This window comes from Perca flavescens, chromosome 3 (genome assembly GCF_004354835.1).
Source record: "Perca flavescens isolate YP-PL-M2 chromosome 3, PFLA_1.0, whole genome shotgun sequence".
NCBI classification, from domain to species: domain Eukaryota; kingdom Metazoa; phylum Chordata; class Actinopteri; order Perciformes; family Percidae; genus Perca; species Perca flavescens.
In genome coordinates this window covers 2,266,388-2,291,624 of record NC_041333.1, presented here as the reverse complement: position 1 = coordinate 2,291,624, position 25,237 = coordinate 2,266,388, and the positions used below count along the sequence as shown (strand labels likewise).

The 25,237-nt window shown below is 41.3% G+C and overlaps 1 protein-coding gene across 1 annotated transcript; it reads right to left on the bottom strand.

The window, feature by feature from the left end:
- Positions 1 to 23,125: 23,125 nt before the first annotated feature.
- Positions 23,126 to 23,995, bottom strand: LOC114552191 (putative olfactory receptor 13C6). The gene has a single exon (XM_028572820.1). It carries the CDS (start codon positions 23,993 to 23,995, stop codon positions 23,126 to 23,128), a length of 870 nt encoding a protein of 289 aa, XP_028428621.1.
- Between the last annotated feature and the right edge of the window lie 1,242 nt (positions 23,996 to 25,237).

The window sequence follows — 25,237 nt, the reverse complement described above, 5'->3', positions numbered from 1 at the left end:
AGAGCTTTTTTTTTTCTTCTCTTTTTTCAGACATTTCTCCATGGCGATCTTTTCTTACTAGAGACAGCTTTGACCCTAGTGGGAGCAATGGCATCAATAACATTTGTAATTTTACAATTTAAATTATCTACAAGATCAGTGACTGAGGCCCCAGAAACGGTGGGTGTGGAGGAGAAAAGCTGAATGAATGATTCACTGGTGTTTTCAGTGATGTATCATTTTCTTATTATCTTTGTTTGAACACTTTTGTGCAAAGAGATAGAGCCGTTAAAGAAAACACAGGAATGATCAGAGAGAGCAACATCTGTCACCACAACCTTGGAAATGTTCAGACCTTTAGAGATAATCAAGTCCAGAATAAGGCTGGGCGATGTGGTTGAAAACTGTATCACGATATAAGTTTTACATATCGGTCGATATGGATAATTATTGATATTTTTTATGACCTATTTAAAATAAGGACCAGGAGAAAAATATATTAAATTTAAACATTTTTATTTTAAACTTAACCCTGCTCTGATTATAATCCCTTCAGTTATAAAAGCAGAAATGTCAACACAACCATGGAAAACACTCAAATAATTAAAATGTAAACAGGTCTAAAATCACAATGAACACTTAACAATTATCTCTTAACATTAAGGTGCAAAATTAAAGAATAAGTAAGAAATGCTTCATAAAGTGTCATAAAATAGTGCAAAGTGTTAGCTAAATATAAGAAACCTGAGAAGGAACTATTTTCTGCAGGTTTAGTGCTAGGTTGATAACCTGGCTTCTGGACAGTGCTCAGCATGTTAGCCTTCGTTATTTCTTTGTAGCGTTTAGTAAGGCGCTGATGCAGAGTACCTCTCCATGGAGGTCTGCTGCTTGTATTGTTTAGTAAGGCGCTGATGCAGAGTACCTCTCCATGGAGGTCTGCTGCTTGTATTGTTTAGTAAGGCGCTGATGCAGAGTACCTCTCCATGGTGGTCTCCTGCTAGTGCCGTGTTGCAGCTGCAGATGTTGTTGGACGTTGATGGCGGATACGGCTGTGCTCGAAAGTGTGAGCGCGGCTAAAGTGGTAAAATAGTTTATGGTATTACCAGTGTTGGTCTGACGACATTGGTTTAACTACGGTCAGACTTATAAAATCCCCAAAACTGCCATACTGACTTTTCCTGTTTTATCAACGATTTCCTCGCTCGCTGCAGCACTCACTTTCCACTCCACGCCGGTTCTGTTATTGAAGAACACGAGACAGCGATGTGGCGCAACCAAACATGATACTGTTACATGATTGGCTGTTAGAGTGTCACTCCCTACGTTGCTAGGTTGCCAGAGAGTGAGGGCCTTTGTTCATGCAACCAAACTTGATTCACAACCTCTGGTTTCTTCTGATGAAGAAAAACAAGTTATCGAGTTTTATCGACCGCATTTTCTATTGATATTGATTATGTGTCTATCGCGATACATATCGTTTTATCGCCCAGCCCTAGTCCAGAATGTGTCCCTTATTGTGTGTGGGCTCCGTCACATGCTGAGTCAGTCCATAGTTCTCAAAAACACAACACAGTTCCTTGGTCCCTCTATCCTGAGGGTTGTCAACATGAGTGTTGAAATCACCAGCAATAATTACACAATCAAAGTTAATACAGATAATAGACAGCAGTTCAGTAAAGTCATCAAAGAAAGCTGCACAGTATCTAGGTGGCCTGTAGATATTTAGAAATATAGCTCAAGGGGAGGACCTTAGCTGAAGAGCTACATGTTCAAAAGAAGCAAAATTTCCATAAGATAATTGTGTACATTGGAATGAGTCTTTGAACAAAATGTCGACTCCACCTCCTTTCTTATTCACTCTATTCTCGCTCATAAAACTGAAGTTGGAGGGAGCGGACTCGATAAGAACAGCAAAACTGTTATTCTGGTCTAACCAGGTTTCAGTTAAAAACATAAAATCAAGATTGTGTTTGATAATAAAATCATTGATTAAAAATGATTTTCCCGCTAAAGACCTGACGTTCAGTAGGGCTATTGTTGGTATGTTAAAGGAATTATCTGCCTCATTTGTTGGAACAGACTGTGACTGACGGGGAATGGGTGTTACATTTACTATTTTTGAAGTTGAGTGCTTCTTATTGTTTTGCGGATTCATCACTTTGTGTGGTCTATTATTGATTCTAACTGGGATGATATAGCTGGTCTGTGGGCTAACAGAATTATTTCTAGAGGAGAGCTTATGGGAGAGTATGACTGGGAAGTGTGCTTGTGCATGTGTTAACGGAATGCAGTCAATCATAGCTCTGAGTCTGCAAGGCGTGCCGCAAATTTCCACAGAGCATTTTGCTGCCTCGTGTATTTGGTAAAAAGAGTGCTACATTCCCAAAATAGATTAAAATTGTCAATAAAACTTGTGAACGCTGCATGTAAACTAGAGCCAGGTGTTAAGGTAGAGTAGTCTGATAAAAAGGCACGCTCCGCGACCTAGAGATGGAAGTGGGCCCGAAATAAAAAACGACTTCCCAGTGCTCTTTAAAGTGTCAATGAGAAGGTTGAAGTCCACCTTTGTTTGTTCACTCTCCTGATAGGACATGTCATTATGTCCACAATGGACTATGATTCGTTTAAAGTGGCCATATTATGCTTATTTTCAGGTTCATAATTGTAATTTGAGATTGTATCAGAATAGGTTTACATGGTTTAATTTTCAAAAACACCACGTTTGTTGTACTGCACATTGCTGCAGCTCCTCTTTTCATCCTGTCAGGTCTCTGTTTTAGCTACAGAGTGAGACCTCTCAACTTCTCTTCCATCTTTGTTTTCAGTCGCACATGCGCAGTAGCTAGTCGCTAGGTAAGCTGTTCTCCAAATTCGGCCTGTACAAGGCAGGATTAGCCGGGAGACTTCTTCTCCAGGTAAGGAATGAGTCCTTACCCAAAGTGAAGGAGTTCAAGTACCTTGGGGTTTTGTTCGCGAGTGAGGGGACAATGGAGCGGGAGATTGGTAGGAGAATCGGCGCAGCGGGTGCGGTATTACATTCAATTAAATTTATTTATTTAATTGTTGTGACAAAAAGAGAGCTGAGCCAGAAGGCAAAGCTCTCGATCTACAGGTCAGTTTTCGTTCCTACCCTTACCTATGGTCATGAATGCTGGGTCATGACCGAAAGAACGAGATCCAGGGTACAAGCGGCTGAAATGGGTTTCCTCAGGAGGGTGGCTGGCGTCTCCCTTAGAGATAGGGTGAGAAGCTCAGTCATCCGTGAGGAGCTCGGAGTAGAGCCGGTGCTCCTTTGCGTCGAAAGAAGCCAGTTGAGGTGGTTCAGGCATCTGGTAAGGATGCCCCCTGGGCGCCTCCCTAGGGAGGTGTTCCAGGCACGTCCAGCTGGGAGGAGGCCTCGGGGGAGACCCTGGACTAGGTGGAGGGATTATATCTCCAACCTGGCCTGGGAACGCCTCGGGATCCCCCAGTCGGAGCTGGTTAATGTTGCTCGGGAAAGGGAAGTTTGGGGTCCCCTGCTGGAGCTGCTCCCCCCGCGACCCGATACCGGATAAGCGGACGAAGATGGATGGATGGACTTCTTCTAAACGAAGGCACATTTCCAACTTTGCGTGGAATACCTGCAGAACAGAGACATGTAGTTCTATACAATGTATTTTGTAGATTAGGGTGAATTTGTGTGTGTTGTAGCAGTGTTTTGTCATTGAGAACGAGCTAGCATGCTAGCGCTAGCATGCTAACAGTTAGCCCCCTAGGCCCCTCGTTTCGGCTAATGACGTAGAAAGCCGTGCAGATTTTGAAGAGCTCACCCGGAGACTGAAGGCAGGACACATTCAGAAACCCGTATCTCTCTCAAAACAGCATGAATGTTTTTTTTTTTTCAAAGTTTGTATGCGTGTGGAAGCACCAGAGACACAAAATAACACCCCAAATCCCAGAAAATTTAATTCTTTTCATAATATGGGCACTTTAATCAAGATTGGGAGTGAGGTTAACAGGGCCTTATCTTTGGCGAGGATGTCTAGAACCTTGGCTCCTGGAAAACAATGTGTGACGGCATTGAAAAACTGTAGACCATATTTCTCCTGTACTAGCTTCTCTGCATTGGCTTCCTGTAAAATCCAGGATTGAATTTAAAATCCTTCTCCTGTCCTACAAAGCTCTAAATGGTCAAGCACCATCATACCTAGAAGAGCTCTTAGTACCTTATTGTCCCACTAGAGCACTGCACTCCCTGAACTCAGACCTACTAGTGGTTCCTAGAGTCTCTAAAAGTAGAATGGGAGCCACAGCCTTCAGCTACCAGGCTCCACTCCTGTGGAACAAGCTCCCAACCTGGGTTCGGGGGGCAGACACCGTCACAACATTTAAGAATAAACTGAAAATCCTCCTCTTTGATAAAGCCTATAGTTAGGGAGTGAGGAGTTGCAGCGTACACCTAGACCGGCGGGGCAGGGTGTATAGCTGCAGACACATCACCCCTGCTTCTCTCTGCTTCTCTTCATAGTCCTCAGAGCTACCTATCACATATTCAGTACTATAGTGAGAGTAGAGGGAGGCAGGCCAGTACAGCCCGATCCGGCAGGGGAGAGTTCAAGCCCGATCCGGCACCTCTCTTTAACCTGTGTCTCTTAGTAATGCTATTATAATTCTAGACTGCTGGGGAAGTTCGTTCCTTCCTATGACACAATGAGCTAGCCTGACAAGCCAGACCCACATCAAGATGTTGGGTCTGGGAACTCACCATTGACAGGGCTCAATCCGAGGGGCAGGATAAACGGTTGTCTTTCAAATTCCCTCTGCATGTAATAGGATAGCGCTACAACCAGGCAGAGCAACAAAGAAGGTAGCAAAGCTAGTTGATAGATTCAACTTTTGCCGTATCCGGTCGGCAAAACTCCGAACACATCTTCCTTTTTTAAGAATGATTTCAGTGCCGTTCTTTGTTCTTTTCTCAAAGAAAAGCTTAACTCCAAGTCTTCCAGAAGACCTGTTCGCAGGAGCAGCAACCATAAGCCCCGCCCACCCACTCTATACACGATGTGATTGGCCTGACCAGAGTTTGGTTTTTCCAGCTCGCAAGCCAACGGAGAGTGCTTGGACCCCCCCTGGCTGCAAAATAAATTTGCTGCCACTAGGGTGCGTCTAGATTTCTAGGCTAACAATGAGCTGCCCTCTCATCTCTCTTTTCATTTGTTTCCTTTTGTGTGCATACCTGTCCCAGAAATGCTTGTTACTAACCTAGCTTATGTTTCTTCTTCGCCCAGAATATTGCCTTGGATTAGGGTGGCACCAAGATCTGGGTCTTGGGTGCAGCTGTCGCTGTGGACCTGCTACACCCTGCTACACTCTGCGATTCCCTGCAGTGTCCGGCTGCGCCTTGCTGCGTCCTGCCGCGTCCACTGTGTCCACCCATGCTTTGCTGTGCCACATTACACCCTGTAACACCTTGCTGTGCCCTACTATGACATGAACTACTACGACTACCATTGTAGTCACTGTTCCATTATCTTAATTATGACTATTATTGCCACTGTTCATCACACCCCCAACCAGCACCGTCAGACACCACCTACCAAGAGTCTGGGTCTGCAGAGGTTTTTGCAGGGAGTTTTTTCCTCACCACTGTTGCTATAATTACTGCTAATGCTTGCTCTTGAGGGAATTACTGTAATTGTTGGGGCTTTGTAAATTATAGAGTGTGCCTTCCCCCTTCCCGCGATGACAGTCAGGTAAAGGAGAACGCAAAGCCCCCCTCCCCCGAAACAGAAGCTTACCCAGGTACAGGGCATGGATGTATGGATACAGGCCCAGGCAGCATGACGGAGACAACCGGAGGACAGGGAACACTACAGGAGGGCTTTCACCGACGACCTGATACCTGCTGGTTAGTATACACAGGAACACCAAAAGCAGGAGGAAGCGTGGGTTAATATGTGTATTGATACTGGGATGTCTACACAACTGTGGGAGTAGATTGACTTCAAAAAGTTCGCCACTTTACTTGAACCAAAGTTCAAAACACCTGTTGATGTGTGTCTTCTTTAGTCGATTGGCTATTTAGGTTTTTTCCTGGCAAACGTCACTTACACGTTTTGCTCTTACTGCGGCATCTAGTGTAGACTGTTTACATATTTATGCTCATCATCATATGTACATTTTATGTTCTGGTGATATTGTTGAATACATTGTGAATACATATTTCTAAAGCTGTATGACGTTTTTGTTGAGTTATTAATAGAGATGGTCCGATACCGATACCAGTATCGGTATCGGCATCGGGAAGTACTGGAGTTTATGCACCGATCCGATACCGCATAATAAAGTCGTAAAGAAAATCTACGTTAAAGTAGTTTATTTCTGTTCTTTTTCCGTTATAACTATAAAAGAAAGTTCTGTGGCATTCCTTGTTTGCGTTTGTTCATGTTTCACAAAGAGTTTAACCTGAGCCAGACCGACAACAAAGATAGAAATCATATCACATCCATACAGGGATAGTAGTATACAGTTGTTAAAACATAATAAAATATATGACACGGTAGTATCGGATCGGTACTCGGTATCAGCCGATACGCAAGTTCAGGTATCGGTATCGGGAAGCAAAAAATGGTATCGGGCCATCTCTAGTTATTAATGCACAATACTTTTTCTGACCTTTTTGAATATTGCCCCTGACAAAAACCCATATTACAAAAAAAGCTAATTAAAACTAATTAAAACTAAACTGAATTTGAAAACAAAAAGTCAAAAAGAAAAAAAAAATAATGAAAAATGCTAAACTATAATAACCTTGCTAGGGATCATATCAGTATTGTTATATTTTTATACATTGGCATTAGGGCTGAAATGATTCCTGAAGTAACTCAAATAAGTCGAATACTAAAAATCCTTGATGCAAAATGATTTGCCTCGAAGCTTCGGTTAATCATTGTTAACAATGTTGTATCGCTCACGCTGTTTCCGCACGAAGGATTATTACTGTTGCACACCGGGCTGACACTGTTCTTCATGGCATGTGTCACCAGTCAGTCACTGATGGCTTAGATTACAAAATAAAGAACGAGAGTGTAAATAGTGAGGGGCTAAGAGAAGAGACAGGCTGGAGAAAACGACAGAAAGTGTCCAAAGTTTGGAATCAGTTCAAACGTAATAAAAACGAAAACTCTGTAAAGTGTGTCTACTGCAAAATCAAACTAGCTTACCACGATAATAGCATGACGTCAATGCTTCAGCATCTCAACAGAAAACATTGAGTCTAACTTAATCATCCATTCTACGAAGCAGACCCGACACAAGTAAATCACAAGTTGTATGGATGATGAAACTACACCAAACACAACAACTACCAAAAACAAAGATAAGAAAATACGTAGTGGTGACCACAATTTGATCTAAAGAGCCGACTTGTTGACTATCGCTTCGGAAAAACAGCTGATTGTTGCGAACTGTTTTCTCCCAGTTTCTCTCTTCACGGAGAAACAGCTGATCCACGATCTACTAGCATAAGTGTCACAGAGCTGTGTAGCATTGTATTCAAATATATAAATAAAAATAGGTTGAGAATAACTAATATTTACATGTAGGCCTATATACAGATAAGTCTAGGTTGAAACTTGTAGTTCTGAAAGTTAAGTTGCACAAGTAAAGGTCATGTTTATGTATTTTTAATGTATGCCTTAGCCTTGAGGTTGTTATTGCATTTCAGAAAATGTTTTTTTAAAAACAATGTAAAAATTCCTTCGCCAATTACGTTTCACACAAATGTGATGACATTTTATGTCCAAAAGTTCCAAGGTCAACTTGATGTGACATCATAATGTTCTGCAAAAACACTATTCTGGCTGTTATTCAATGCCAGCAACTCAGAACAGAAGGCATTTGGTAGGGTCCTGAATTGGTGACACAAAACTGTGGTGATTGTATAGATCACTGCTGAAGATGTGTGTGGAGCATCAGCATTTCACCCCAAAACTACAGTTAACACCTTTCAACTAAAGTCTTCAGTACTGTTATGTCCCTATTAAAGGAGAATTTTTATGTTAATCTTGATCAATATTAATACGCGAGTACAGTCGATTGAAAAACGAGCCGAATCGATGTTGTCAACACGGAGTAGCTGCAGCTACGTCTACGAGCTTCCACTGAGCTAAAACCGCAGTTGTAGGGGCAAGAGTGCCTTTGTGCCTCTTAACAGACACAAAATGCAATTAAAGTTGGTGAGTAGGAGGCTTGGCAGTGGCGATCTGTGTGGTAGTTCCCTTAGCCGGACCAAACGGGATTGCTTCTCGGAGCGATCTGCACACTGTTTACCTTTTCCTGCTACAACGGGACTTCAGCGCAAGACTACAGCTAGCCTTCTCTAATGCTATCACTGTGGAAGCCACAGACATCATTGTTCCCATTTCCATGTAAATTGGCCGGAATTCTCCTTTAAGGCTAGGGGCTGTGGTGGCAAATTTTATTTTAACCATTATTGATTAATGATTTTAACCATTTGCTTAAAGATTGTTTAAAACCTCCATAGAAAGCTGTTCATTTCTCTTAGACTCTTAAAGACTAGAGAGGGACAGCTGCAACCGTGAACTATAGCCCAGTAGAGTTATTTAGTTCTACTAGCCTGAACCTTCTCATTTGTTTAAGTTTTGCTTAGATAGAAGTGGAGAAGGTCGATGACTGTTTACAACAGTGAGAACTACGTAGGCTTCTACCTCCTGAGATTAACTATTGTTTAGGCTAATGAAAAGAACAGGAGCAGAGGGGAAGGTGAGGATAGTTTGACTTTTAATGATGTCCTCTTTTCAACTATGACCATGCTAAAGGATAAAGTGAGAGGGGTGGCTAAAGAGAGGTTTTGACTATATGATGATGTGATGTTTAGATTTTAGTTTAGAAATGCTCATTCAGTTGTACTGCGTGTACCTGTGAATCTGTATTCTCATATCTTGCAAAATAAAATAAATGCTCAAAGACCAGATTTTGGTTTGATTCTCAAACAGTCTTTATTCGTATTCATTTTTATCATTGATATTTACTAAACTCTGCTGCTGCAGGAAAATTTCCATCACAGGTTGGCGTTGTTGGCTTGGGACGGTTGAGAACAGCGGCACGGAGGACTCCGTGGGCCTGGAGTCTTGCAAACCAGGAGATCAACGATCAGCCTGCCTCTATACCTCGAAATAAAAACATTTTCAGAGAGAAGGGGCCAGGGCCGCGGAGGACTCCAAGCTGTTTTTCCACTCCGTAGAACGAACAGGAAGAGATTTCTGGCAGCACGGGTAAGATCCATACACTGATTCAATTGGATTGTAAAATCAATATTTTGGAAAAATATTCCAGGAAAAAAAAAAAAATGACAAATCATTAGCGTTGTGAATACAAACAAATGAAACTAATTCTGACTTTTGAGACTGAGTAACTGGGTTTTTTATTTTTTGTTGGGCCATTTTTTTTTTTTTTTTTTTTTTTTTTTTTTTTTTTTTTGGTAACAAAAATATAACTGAGGTTATGAATGACATCTTTTGGCAGACACGGACATATTTATGATTGAATTCTCATATGGTGATAAGACAATTGATAGATGGACAAGACCAGTAAGAGAACTGGCAGAACAGTAGGCAAGGCCTAAAGACTTAATCTAAGAAACTGAGAGCACGTTTCTTGGTTAAAGAGGCGGACTGCAGAGTGAATAAAATAGTTAACTATTTAAGAGATTTTGACTGCAGGGTCGCACCGGGTTTTTCATACAAGTTTCCCGAACAAAAAACAAATAGTCTAAACTCTAAACGAGTTCTGGACCCTTTAAGGACAACCTGCAGGAATGTCTGGGTTGTAATGATACTCTAAACAAGTTCTGGACCCTTAAAGGACAACCTGCAGGACGGTCTGGGTTGTAACGTTACTCTAGAAGAGCCTCTTGACTATTTAGAGACAGACTGCAACAAGGCAAAACATACTAAATAGGTCAAGTTATTTGACTATTAAGTTGATTTCGTCCGCAGTGCTGTACACGGGTTTTCACGTAAGTTTCCCGAACAAATAACCTCGCGGTGTGGTGACGATCACATCGAGTAAGACATAGTATACTATAAAGTCCAAGAATCAATTATGGGAAACGAAATTTCCCGTTCCAGTGATGCAACTGGACCCATAGTGGGAGAAATGACTCATAAATATGGACCGGAATGTTTGCGGTGTCTATCTTATTGGTCAAAAAACTTTGGCTTTCCGCCAAATGGTTCCCTCAGTGTAGCGAAGCTGCGGATGCTAAAATTAGATCTACAGACAGAGGAGGAAAAATTGAAGGGGAAGAAAACAATTAAAACAGAGGTCTTAGAACGAATTGAGGATAACAAGGCATGTTTTAATGTGTGGATGAAAGAAGCTGATAACAGAGAGAGGAAGCAGTTACAGAAACAGATGACACTGTTGAGCATGACTGAAACTAACAAAACAGAGAAAAAAGAAAAAGAGATGAATAATGTCACTGACACATTTTCTCCTCTCTATCCGAGTTTGAAAACCGTGGATCTGGTCTCGGACATCCCACCCCTGTTCCCAATCCCCGCCGCACGAAAGAGGAAGAGAGCAGCCACGGAACCGACGACCCGACAGACGAGAGGCGATCAGGCACGGGAGCAACTCATCTCACTCCTCCGCCGCACTGAGGCAGCCATGACCGCTGGATTGCCAGTATTCCAAGGCCTCACAGAGGAAACTAATGAGAACGGAGAAGAAGCTGATGCATTTCCGATGATTCAAGTCCCTACACAAGGGGGAATAGGCCTGGTGTATAGGGCCTGGACTGAATTGGACATTAGACAAGCGACAAGTCACCTTCCCCCGTGCAAAAACTCTGGTGCACAATTTAACATGGCCCTTCAGGCATTCATTGAGACTTTTCTGCCCACTGTTCCAGAAATACGACGTCTTCTGATGATAAACCTGGGGCCTATGGACTATGCAAAGATCCGACACCTTCTCCCCAAAGACCCAACCGATGATCCAATCCTCCACCATCCAAATCTCGCAAATAGAGCAAATGATCGCTACAATGACCTGCTGGAGGAGCTCTTCGCTGGCATAGAAACCGTGTTTCCAGACAGAATCGACATGACACGTGTGGCAAACACCAAGCAGCATAAAGGCGAGACGGTGGAGGACTTCCAGCACCGATTGTCTGAGACTTTTGATAGACACAGCGGCATCGCTCGCACAACTGCTGCCGGAGCAGTGGTTGAACTTTGGGAAGCTCATTTCAAAAACATGTTTTTGAATGGGATGCTCCCTGACATTAGAGCTGAAGTGGACAAAACCTGCATTGGACTGCCCGATTCAGCCCTGACGGAGATTGTTAGGCATGCTAGACATGCTGAGAAAATCCTGACCAGCACAAGAGAAAAGACGGAGAAGAAAAGACAACAGAACAGTGAAGCTGCACAGTTGACCCTCATAAAAACTGTGGCAGCAATGTCTCAAGAAAGGAGTGCGGCCGGAGGAAAAGGCAAAGGGAGAGGGAGAAGAAAAGCCAGAGGAGGCAGAGGCAGGAGCCTGGACAACACACGGGTAGTGGACAAAGACACTTGCTACAACTGTGGCGAGAAAGGGCATTGGGTCTACGAATGTCCCCACCCCAAGAAGGACTCGTCTAAGGGACGGCGCAACGACCCTCAGCAGTTTGCAGATTGACAGGCGGTGGGGGATGGAAAGAGGTGTGGAATGGACGGACTGGATGACACGAGTGCGCCTGTTAAGGAGGGTAACATGCACACACACAAAGATACACATGCTTGCAATAAAGACATGCTTTCCTGCATACCACAAACACCTACACCACCCCCAAACAATAAGCAAAACATATTAGATGCAATACAGCATATAGAACAGAAGGAATTAGCAGAGAAAATGCCTACTTATGCTATGTATTCATCAGATGTGTATAAAAAACTGCCTACAACAGTGTTGACAATACAGGGGAGGGAAATAGAATTCTTGGTTGATTCAGGGGCTACAAATTCGGTTTTGAAAAAATCATTGTTTCCTAAACAAAAACTTTCTGGTAGAGTAATTCTTTCTAGAAGTGCGAGTGGTATGGTATTGCCAGAAAAATGTACTGCTCCAATGACTTGTGTGCACACAGATCCTACAGATCCAGACCCAGAAAGAAGAGCAAAATGCTCATTTTTGCACTCACCTGTGTGCCCGGTAAATTTATTAGGCAGAGATTTGATGTGTGTTTTTGGTATAGGGGTAATTCCTACCCCCACTGGCCTCAGGGTTGTGCGTTTTGACAAAAATCATTTTTTTCCTGACATGTTTTTGTTAAAATCAAAGAGCACACACTCTTTCACATTCCTATGGGACATTAACCTTTGTCAGGCTATTGATCTCCGGAAAGAAGCACAACAACTAGTATCACCTTTAGCAGTACTGAGAACACCACAACAAATGCATTGCATCTCTCATGTCTCCCCAACTCCAGACGAAGAATATGTTGACAAATTCCTTGACCGGTCCAAGGAGGAGCTAGAGTTGTCTTACGTCTACTGGCACACGCACACGTGCGCAGTGACGGTAGCCTTGACTGGTAAACAGAAAAAGTTTTTCAGAATTTCTAACTCTGTTGCTCACATTCTTCTATCTTTGTCTCCCACAGACCAGGAGACAGACCTAGGACACTTTGTCATGACCTGTGAGAAACTGACTGACTGGACTGACACAGCTGATGACTGTATTTCATATTCTCCCTCAACAGGAAATTATAGAAAACTTTTATCATGGCGCGTGCCTTGTATCCGCAGTATCTATATATTGAGTGAAACTGCACCTACAACTGACACATTTTTGCACGGTAAAAACGATATTTTACCTACTGATGTCTCACCACTTTTAGCTAAAGTGCCAACACACCTTTGGGCGACACATAAATATGACGTGGGGTTGATAAAAAACTGTCAACCTGTCGTCATAATACCACGTTCGGACTACAGACCACAGAAACATCAGTATCCGTTAAAACAGGAAGCTATTAATGGAATCCGACCCGTTTTTAACTCCTTATTGGCTACAGGAGTTATAATTCCGTGTCCAGATTCTCCTGTAAGAACACCGATTTTTCCGGTAAAGAAAATACGACCAAAGGGCATTCCGACGGAATGGCGTTTTGTTCAGGACTTGAAAGCTGTCAATGCAGCTGTTCATGCTCGAGCACCAAATGTGCCAAATCCATACACAATCCTACAGGGAATTAAAAGTAATGCTAAATGGTTCTCTGTTGTTGATTTGTCTAATGCTTTTTTCAGTGTCCCGGTGGACAAAGACAGTCAGTTCTGGTTCGCTTTCCTGTTTGATGGAAAACCATACACTTTCACACGCCTTTGTCAGGGATACACTGAATCTCCGACCATCTACAATGACGCACTGCGCGACAGCCTAGAGAGCTTCACACCGAACCTAGGTTCAAGTCTGCTGCAGTACGTTGACGACATTTTGATTGGAAGCTCAACACAAGAGTTGTGTGGGACATAAAGCCAGTCTTCATTTTGTAAACTCAGCGATAACACAGATAAGCTTGTTTATCGGGATAAACATCAAGACCCATTGCGTTTACCACCCCCAGTCCGCAGGCTTAGTGGAGCGCATTAACGGGACGTTAAAAGCAAAACTAGCTAAATGCTGTGCAGACACAGGCCTTCCTTGGACAAAGGCACTTCCTTTGGTCCTAATGTATATGCGAATGCGTACACAATCTCGTTCCAATCTCAGTCCGTATGAGATTCTGTTTGCAAGGCCTCCTTATGTAAGGACAGAAATGCCAAAGGCGGCAATTCCCTCAACAGCTCTATGTGAACATGACATGTTGAAATACTGCACCCAACTTTCTTCTGCTCTTTCTGACATAAGAAAACAGGTTTCAGCAGGTCTGCCTAAACCAGCTGAGGGACCACTGCATAAGCTCCGGCCTGGGGACTTTGTGGTGATCAAAAGCTTCAGGAGGAAGAACTGGCAGTCCAGACGCTGGGAAGGACCCTTCCAGATCCTCCTGGTCACTCACACAGCAGTCAAGGTCGCAGAACGATCCACGTGGGTGCACGCAACACACTGCAAACAGGTTCCGGACCCAGGAGAGGTGCCAGGTTCGCTAACACCTGCAACAAGTGACGAGCAGGTTCCCTGCTGAGTCACCTACAAGGGAAATTGATTCAGAGACCAGCCTGACAGACGGCGTTCTGTGCTATCTCTGAAATCAATCGGGGAAAAACTGGAGTTTTTCTCATTGATTTGCAACACACTGAAAGGAGGAGAGAAAGTGTGACCAACATACTGGTATTGTACCTTTGACACAGCACATTCCTGACAAACACTCATTCTGTTGAGCTCTGACAGCTCTGACACTCACAGCACATTCCTTGTTTTCCTTACACTGAGGAACTGTTGACATTCCTCTGTGACTCAGGAGCAGTGTGCTCAGGCACACACATACAGGAGCAGAGTGCTGTGATACGCGCACACAATGGAGCAGCACGAGAAACTACTGAAATGGTACCCTCCGAGGAGATTTGGGGGGTCCAAATTTGTACTGGGTTTAGTCTTCATTACTGCATTTGTGATCTTTGCATTTATAATGGTAGAAAAATATGATAAACCGCTGACTGAAATAACCATTTTTTCCAACACCACTCCTCCCAATGACACAGACACACCCAGACACACTAGGAACACTAGTGAGGAGCATGGGAGGGGAAAGCGAGTGACGCGTTCCACAGTTTCTGCGTCTAGGAGTAGATGGCGTTCAGAGTACAACAGGTATCACAGAGCTAATGTTACTATCATGGTCAACACTACATCCACTCTTATGCTTCAGCCCTGTGACTATGTGTGGTGTGGGGAGAAAGGAGCATCAATAGGAGAGAGAGAGGTATATGTATGTTACATTGCAGTGATAATGGATTTAGGATACTACAGAGGAGGACCCATATGTTCCTCATGGAAGCAGGCTGTCTGGGTTACGGGTAATATAGATTGGGGCTATGAAGTTCCTAACGACCACACGAACCTAACCAGTAGATTGTCAATAAAGAAAGTAAACTATTCCTCAACAGGCATCTTGTTAACATTGACCAATGCTCAGTATTCCGACCAAGGTTATTTTGTTATGTGTATTATGACCTTAGGGAGGCTTCCCTGCGGATCTTTCTACCTTGAAGTGATCTCACCTCACACATTTGACACAGAATCACCACATTTGACGCAGACTTTTGAAAGTTTATCTAACAGATGGGGATCTTCTGATGAGAATGATGCATCCTCCACTAATGCATGGCTTGGCCTAGTTAAGAAATTCACACGTGATGTAGGGTATAATGACTCTTGTTATGTGTGCTCACTATTTCCACACTCTCAGAAGCAGGCTACCCCAGTAAAACCACACACATTGAATCTCACAGAAATTGTCTGTGCTCTGACAGCACTCAAGGATGTTAGAGAGGAGGGGGGTCAGTTCTATTCGGCTTCAATTCAACCTTCGCCTTGTGGAGGTTTTGCGAATCGCACTGTGCGTGCTCCAAATGGTACTATCTTCACAACTAAAAATGGAAAAGCATCTGATAGTATAGGACAGTTTCACCATAGCCTTATGAAGAATTTGACGCATGCCTTATGCATTGAACGACCTCGTCGCATGGGTTCCCAGTATTTGGGGGTAACCACGGGTTGTCAGCAGACTTTGAATTGTACGTGCGCAACAGGGAAATTAAACATTAGTGCATGCTTACACTCCACACCGGGGTATCTTAGTGCTTCAGTACTGATATCATCTTTGACTCACACCATGCGTTGGCCTGATGATTCTGGCGCAGGGTCTCTAGTGGATTATGTTTGGCTTTGTGGAGATCATTGGTATCAGATTTTGACTCCACGATGGGCAGGAAGATGTAGTATGATATATTTGACACCTGCCATTACAGTTATGACTTCCCTCGTGCATACAACTCACCACTATCCCATGTACGTGCCCACATCTGATGTTTCTACTAGAGAAAAGAGAGAGGTTTCCAGCCCAGGGACTAAATTTGCAGCAGGATTCTTTCCTTGGTATGGGACAGTGAAAAATGCCCATAACATTGATCAGGTACAGGAAAGTCTTGAGAATTTGACTGCTATGATGATTTCAGGGTTTGGAGAATTTCCTCCTGTTATGCGAGCTATGAGACACATGCTAATGCAGCATCAGATGGGATTGGACCTATTGCTAGCAGCACAGGGGGGCCTTTGTCACATCATTGGTACACACTGTTGCACATTCATCCCAGACATTTCAGGAAACATCACTGACACCATTCACCACTTGAACCTACTTTTGACTAACCTCAAAGCACAGGACATTCCAGAACACTATGCAGGATGGGACTGGTGGGCCTGGGTTTTTCAAGGGGGATGGAAAGCGTGGTTAGCTAGATTTGTTGCACCACTAATAACTTTGATGTTTGGTTTCCTGATCTGTGTATGCTGCATAATCCCACTTGTCAAGAAAATGATTTCCTCCATCTTCATGGTAAACATGATACAGTATCAGGCACTTCAGAACACTGAGTCCTCTGACTTGTTTCGTATGTCCAGATATGATGATGAGGTCTTGGACACCGTTTCTGATAATGTGTAAGACTGATTAAAATTTTGTTTTAATGATTTTTACTTAGACGTGAAAGCTTGCTACAATTTAAAAAAAGGTTTTTTTTGTACCTCTTTCAAAAACAGCATTTCAGCAATAGACAATTATATCCATAAGTTTGAGTTTTAAAATGATTAATGATTTAATAAGTTTGAATCTTTAAAAGGTAAAATTTATTTTTTGTGATTATTTTGTAATCAAAAGGGAGGACTGTGGTGGCAAATTTTATTTTAACCATTATTGATTAATGATTTTAACCATTTGCTTAAAGATTGTTTAAAACCTCCATAGAAAGCTGTTCATTTCTCTTAGACTCTTAAAGACTAGAGAGGGACAGCTGCAACCGTGAACTATAGCCCAGTAGAGTTATTTAGTTCTACTAGCCTGAACCTTCTCATTTGTTTAAGTTTTGCTTAGATAGAAGTGGAGAAGGTCGATGACTGTTTACAACAGTGAGAACTACGTAGGCTTCTACCTCCTGAGATTAACTATTGTTTAGGCTAATGAAAAGAACAGGAGCAGAGGGGAAGGTGAGGATAGTTTGACTTTTAATAATGTCCTCTTTTCAACTATGACCATGCTAAAGGATAAAGTGAGAGGGGTGGCTAAAGAGAGGTTTTGACTATATGATGATGTGATGTTTAGATTTTAGTTTAGAAATGCTCATTCAGTTGTACTGCGTGTACCTGTGAATCTGTATTCTCATATCTTGCAAAATAAAATAAATGCTCAAAGACCAGATTTTGGTTTGATTCTCAAACAGTCTTTATTCGTATTCATTTTTATCATTGATATTTACTAAACTCTGCTGCTGCAGGAAAATTTCCATCACAGGGCGAAGGACAGAAAAATTAAGGCAAGGCAAGGCAAGGCAGCTTTATTTATATAGCACATTTCAGCAACAGGGCAATTCAAAGTGCTTTACATAAAACATTAAAGAGCAGTTAGAAAACAATTAAAAAACAATAATAAACAAATTAAAAACATTAAAAGACAAGAATAAAATTGATAGTGCAGTATAAGAATAAAAGTTACAGTGCAGTATAAGAAATTAAAGTTAATAAAATAGATTATTTAAAGAAAAGCAACATCAAAAAGATAGGTCTTTAGCTTAGATTTAAAAGAACTGAGAGTTGCAGCGGACCTACAGGTTTCTGGGAGTTTGTTCCAGATATGTGGAGCATAAAAACTCAATGCTGCTTCCCCCAGTTCTGACTCTGGGGACAACAAGTAGACCTGTCCCAGACGACCTGAGAGGTCTGGGTGGGTCATAATGTAGTAACAGATCAGAAATGTATTTCGGCCCTAAACCGTTTAGTGATTTATAAACCAGTAAAAGTATTTTGAAATCAATTCTTTGAGGCACTGGAAGCCAGTGTAGAGACTTCAGTACTGGAGTGATGTGATCCACTTTCTTGGTTTTAGTGAGGACTCGAGCAGCAGCGTTCTGAATCAGCTGCAGTTGTCTGATTGATTTTTTCGGGAGACCTGTAAAGACACCGTTACAGTAGTCAAGTCTACTGAAGATAAAAGCATGGACAAGTTTTTCCAGATCCTGCTGAGACATAAGCCCTTTAACCCTTGATATATTTTTAAGGTGATAATAGGCTGAGTTTTTAATTATGTTAATGTGGCTTTTAAAATTTAGGTCTGAGTCCATGACTACACCAAGATTTCTTGCTTTGTCGGTTGTTTTTAACATTGTCGTTTGATTTTCAATCGTTCCTCTTTTGCTCCAAAAACAACCACCTCCGTTTTTTTTCTTCATTTAATTTAAGAAAGTTCTGGCACATCCAATCATTAATATTTTCAATGCACATATTTAATTGTTGTATTGGGCTATAGTTCCCTGGCGATAAGGTTATGTAAATTTGTGTGTCATCCGCATAACTATGGTAACTTATTTTGTTGTTTTCCATAATCTGAGCCAGTGGAAGCATGTAGATGTTGAACAGAAGAGGCCCCAGAACTGAGCCTTGGGGAACTCCGCATGTCATATTTGTATGCTCAGATGTATAATTACCTATAGACACAAAGTAGTCCCTATTCTTTCAATAGGATTCAAACCACTTTAGTACTGAGCCAGAAAGACCAACCCAGTTTTCCAATCGGTCAAGCAATATGTCATGGTCTACCGTATCAAATGCAGCACTGAGATCAAGTAATACTAAGACTGAAATTTTGCCACTATCTGTGTTTAAGTGGATGTCATTAAAGACTTTAACAAGAGCCGTCTCAGTGCTGTGGTGTGGTCGAAAACCTGACTGGAAGGCATCAAAACTGTTGTTTAGCGATAAGAAAAGGTTGAGTTGTTGAAAAACCACTTTTTCTATGATTTTACTTAAAAATGGAAGGTTTGATATTGGCCTATAGTTGCTCATTAGTGTCATGTCTAGATTGTTCTTTTTTAGGAGTGGCTTGATGACTGCCGTTTTCAGGGCCTGTGGGAAGATACCTGAGAGCAGAGATGTGTTTACAATCTGTAGAAGATCAGAAGCCAAACAATTCGAAACATTTTTAAAAACACCCATTGGTAGAATATCAAGGCAACAGGAGGAGCTTTTCAGATGTTGTATCATGTCCTCCAGGTTTTTAAGGTTGATCGTATGAAATTGTGTCATGTTGGAATTTGTTTTGCGTGCACACTGTGACAACACATATCCTGTACTTGATATGGAAGCACTGACTATTTGTCTAATTTTCTGAATTTTGTCTGTGAAGAAGGAGGCAAAGTCATTGCAAGGCTTGGTAGACAACAGTTCAGATGCTATTGGTACTGGAGGGTTTGTTAATCTATCAACAGTAGCAAACAAAGCACGTGAATTATTATTGTTTCTGGCAATAATGTCAGAGAAAAAGGACCGCCTTGAATTCCTTCGTTCCAGATTATAAATGCGATGTCTCTCTTTATAAGTGTTATAATGGACCTGGAGATTAGATTTTTGCCAACTGCGTTCAGCTTTTCGACACTCTCTTTTTTCTGTTCTCACAACTATAAAATTTCTCCATGGAGATCTTTCCTTACCAGAGACAGCTTTGACCTTAGTGGGAGCAATAGCATCAATAACATTCGTAATTTTACAGTTGAAATTATCTACAAGCTCAGTGACTGAGGCCCCAGTGAGGGTGGGTGTAGAGGAGAAAAGCTGAATGAATGATTCACTGGTGTTTTCAGTGATATACCGTTTTCTGATTAACTTTGTTTGAGCACTTTTGGGCAGAGAGATAGTGCTGTTAAAGAAAACACAGGAATGATCAGAGAGAGCAACATCATTCACCACAACCTTGGAAATGTTCAGACCCTTGGAGATAATCAAGTCCAGAGTGTGCCCCTTATTGTGCGTGGGCTGTGTCACATGCTGAGTCAGTCCATAGCTCTCAAAAACACAACACATTTCTTTGGTCCCTCGGTCCTGGGGGTTGTCAACATGAATGTTGAAATCACCAGCAACAATTACACGGTCAAAGTTAATACAAATTATAGACAACAGTTCAGTAAAGTCGTCAAAGAAGTTTGCACAGTATTTAGGTGGCCTGTAGATATTTAGAAGTAGAGCTTGAGGGGAGGATCTTAGCTGAAGAGCCACATATTCAAAAGAAGCAAAATTTCCGTAAGATATTTGCGTACATTGGAATGAGACATTAAACAAAATGGCGACTCCACCTCCTTTCTTATTCACTCTATTCTCACTCATAAAACTGAAGTTAGGGGGGGCTGACTCAATGAGAACAGCAGCACTGTTATTATGGTCCAACCAGGTTTCAGTTAAAACCATAAAATCAAGATTGTGGTTGATAATAAAATCATTGATTAAAAATGATTTTCCTGCCAAAGACCTAACGTTTAGTAGTGCTAGTGTTAGTGCGTTTTCATTTTTTGGGACAGACTGTGGCTGACGAGGAATGGATGCAAAATTTTCAAAGTTTGCATTTCTCATCTCCACTCTTTGGTCTCCCATGGTCAAATCTTTGCTCAGGTGGGGGCTGTGGTGGCTCACTGCCGCACTTTGTTGTGTCTTCCTCTTGTTTTGGTTCATCTTGTCTCGTGTCCTTGGCCAAGGGAGCAGATGTGTGGTGCAGAAAGTAAAGTAGGCTAGAGGTGAACAGCTTTACTCCTGGCTTGTTAGGGAATAGTCCATCTGCTTTAAAAAGATGTCTGCAGCCACAGAAAATGTTAAAATTGTCAATGAACTGCATAGAATGGTTGTTGGTACATGTAGTTGATAGCCATCTGTTCAGTGCCAACAGTCTGCCAAAACTCTCAGCTCCTCCTCTTACTGGCGGTATAGGGCCACTGACAAACACCTTTGCGTTTAGGGAGCTGACTGTGTTCAGCAGATTCATAAAGTCACGATTCAGCACTTCAGACTTTTGCTTTACAACATCATTTGACCCTATATGCAGTATAATGTTCTTCACAGTTGGGTGTGCTGCTACGATATCTGGGATTCTTTGGGCTAAGTCAGACACCATGTCTTTGGGAAAACAGAGTATTTTGGTGTTTTTACTGCTTTTTATATCTTTCACAGCAGAGTCACCCACAATCAGAGTTTGGGGCCCAGTCATTAGCTTTCCCTGTAGCTTTTTACTTTTAGAATTGCTCTCAGTCCTTACCCTGCTGTGTGACGATGAGACGTAATCCAGATCATGTCCAGGGTCCTGCAGCAGAGGAGCAAATCTGTTCTTCACCTGCACACTCAGTTGTTGGGGAGGCATTTTGTTGCTGATTTTCCCTTTTGCAGTTGTCCACGGCTGTGTCCTACTAAGTATAGGGGTTGAATAGACCCTCTGCCTGGATGATAATGCAGGCCAGCCGGTCGTATCACAAATCTCAGGGCGCTGTGTCCTGCCCGTTAGTCGTCCTCCCATTTCCCAGGAAAATGATTTACTCTTAGGCTTTGCACCAAAAGAGTTCCAGGGAGGACTGCCACTTGTTGATTTATTATCCGTTCCACAGCCCTCCTGTTTCTTTGTGGTCTTGCTGGTGCTAGTTAGCCGTGTGTTAGCATGCTTTTGTCCATTGTTTTGGGTCACTGGTAAAGTGGTGTCATTTCCACATGATCCGTTCACTTCCATATTTACTTCTAACTGGTAAATTTTGGTTTCCAGAACTGCAATCTTCTGAAGGAGTTTGTAGTAGTCCTCTATGGAGAAGGGTGGCATCTTGCTGCTAATTAGCTTTAGCTACAGTCACTTTAGGACAGGCTTGAGCTATTGGTAGGCCACGCTCACGCAGAAAAATGTTCAAATATGACAATAGCCTACTATGTCTACAAAAAATGTATAGTCCAGTGATTTATAAGTATCCAAGAGCCGCTGCTCATAGTTTCTCTCAGAGGAAAAGCAAGATTATCAGCAGAAATATGCAAGCAGAAGCAGGAGCAAGCAATAGAGCGTCTGCACTGTAAGAGCGTCTAGAGTAAGAATATATTAAATAACCCAGGGGTAAAAAGTAAGGGCAGGGTGGCAGCAGTTCAAGTATAAATCAAATGTTACATTGTTAAAACTAACAAAATAAAACAAAACTTGCCTGCTCTCTGGCTCACTCTGGCCAGCATTGGTACTGATACTGAATGTCTTGTTAGAAATGTCTTGTAGCCTAGTGGTTAACTGTATGTTTTTAATGATGTTGGCACTTGTGTGCTCCTTAGTGAAAAATTCTTTATTTTTCTCCTCTTGTTTGCTCAGATGGTTGTTATTTTTAATTTTTCGTCTCTTAGTTTTTCGTATGGTTCGTATTATTTTTTAAGAGTGTCTCCTAAGGTTTTCATTTACTACAAATTATCTTTTATCTCTGTAACATCTGCATCACTAGTGACCTCCACCCAGGGACTACAGATGAAAATTAGGTTTAGCTACATCTGGTACAATATATCTATTGTGCATTGTCCTGCTGAATAAACAATGCATGAAAAAGAAACTGAATCTTAGTGAATGCTTGATAAAGAGAGATTTAAAAGACACTGTTTTAATAATTGATATACAGTATACTTAACATTTAATTTAATTGACTTTTTTAATAAGATTACAACAAATACATTTAAAATATACTCTCATTCTACACTTTTGCGCTCCCTCTGTACTTTGACAGTATACATATGAGACAACTGACTCCAATTCACATGACAATTTGAATGTCCTGCAGAGTTAGAGCTATAATTTTGACATAGCAGATAAAGGAAGCCTTTTCCTCCATTTAAGAATTGGCTTAAATTAAGACGTGTTTCAAAATGAGATGGTTACCATTTTGACAGCTTCAATTAGTCTTCAGTCAATATTTTTCATGAGACTTGCCTGTCCTCACAAGGAGAAATAGCTATTAAGAAGAAAGGAAAAACATTGAATAATGCATTGGTTTATCAGTTACTTATAGCTGAAACTTGTGCTTTTTGTGGAACAGCCCTTCTGTTGAATTGCTTCTGCAAACTTTCTCTCATGTCTTTAGCTCTCAAGCAGTATATAATGTAGTATATAAGTGGATTAATCATGGGGGGGACAAAGGCTATACAGCATAATAATTACTATTCGCACATCATCACTAAGTTTAATGCCAAAGCCATTGCTGGCTAAATATACACAACATCTGGGTAAATAATAGAGTGATATTATAATCAGTTGAGGACTGCAAGTGGACAGAGATTTTATACGACTTTGTACATTTGCTATCTTAAATACAGCTATAATTATGGAGCAATATGAGAACAGTATGAATGCCAGAGGTCCCAGTAACATAACCATTGCTAACACAAAAGCAGGGAAACCATAAGGAGCCCTGTCAGTGCATGCCAGCGTTGTTATACCAACATGATCACAGTAGCAGTGGTTGATAATGTTTGAAGCACAGTAAGGCAGAGGGTATGCTCTAATAACTAACATTAAAGAGGCTGCATTGGCAATTACCCATGCTGTAATACTTAGAATGAGGATAGTGGAGTTTTTAAGAACAAGGGGATATCTGAGAGGATGGCAGATTGCCAAATACATATCTAAAGCCATCAGAAAGAGAATAAGGGAATTCACTGTGCCAAGATAGTGAACAAAGTACATTTGGACGAAGCAAGCAGTGAATGAAATGTTCCCTAATTGAAACCAATACCTGCTGATGATCTTAGGTAAAGTGGTTGTGCTAAAGAGAATGTCGCATGCACTCAGATTTAGAATTATATAATACATTGGCTTATGAAGGCTGCGGTCGGTTGCAAATAAAAAAAAAATTGTAACATTGCCTGTCACAGTTAAGAAATAAACTAAGAACAGTACTGCTGAGACAATTCCTTGGTACTCTGGATGAAGTCCAGGGAATCCAGTAAGGATAAATTCAGTCACAATGCTCTGATTTCCCCCCGGCATGGAGTACAAATTTCCTGAACACACTGAAAAGGAAATATAAAACCTATAACATCATCTCAAACAATAGAAATGTGGCAATAGCACCATATGCACTCTCAACCATTTTATTGCAATTACTGTTTTGCATTAAAATAGGATACATAAAACGAAGTGTGAGTAACTCGCACACTTATTATCAGACTTTAAACAAACAAACTAAACAAGCAACAAGCTGATCAATTTCTACCACTCAACCTGTTACACCTACATGATATCGAAGACTTTCAGATGATTATAAACAGATTATAGACTGTGAAGATTACTGAAATCCCTCCCTCCAGAAGACAACCCACACCTGCTTGTGATAAAGGTCAACGCCCCTTCCTTTTTTATTCTCTGTGGATCACTAACAATCAGTCACATAAATCTGTCTTAGCCACACTAGTTTTTTTCATCTAGCGGAAATACATCAATCAGTTATTGTGGAGATAAAAAAGTAAGAAACATAACATTTCTTACTGTATTTCCAGTAGGTGTTAATGTCTGACTTTTTCAATTAAAATAGTAATTAATATTAAATTGGTCAGTGGGGGGGAAATATTGCTATGCCAACTATGCATAGCGAGGAACAATCACCTCATGAGGGTTAATTGGAAGAGCCATTAATTTAATAATGCTAATGAATTGTAAATCCCACATGAGTAAACAATTGCACTTGAACAAAACCCCAACGTGTACCTAAATTGTTACTGAGGAGGGAGGGTTAATATCCCCAGTGTTTAATGGTGGTCTCTCAGCACATAGCACATTTAATCCAAGTTCATGACATCTCTATGGAATAACATAACAAGCAAATGATTAACATGAAATGTGAAGCCTTTTAGCTCATGAGTTTTTGTCTTAAGTTGTTGGACAATGCCTGCATGTGGATATTGTTACTACAATTAATTATTAATTATTATTAATTATTAATTAAGTAATTGTAGTTTGTATTATGGGTAATGCAATTGTAAAGAGAAGTAGCAGTATTATTAATGTTGTAGTTGTAGTAGTACATGGCAGAAGCTTCATCTACATAAATGGTAAAAACCTGTATCCAGTTTTCTAACAAGTATCTCTAAGATTTAAGCAAAAGCAAAATTTAAGATGTAATAGAAGGCCACCTTGAGTCTTTTCATCAACATTTTCTTTCTTAAAAAACAGACTAAACACTTGAAGACTCGATGAATTTTAGTCTGTAATTAGGCTAAGACTGTATTAGTC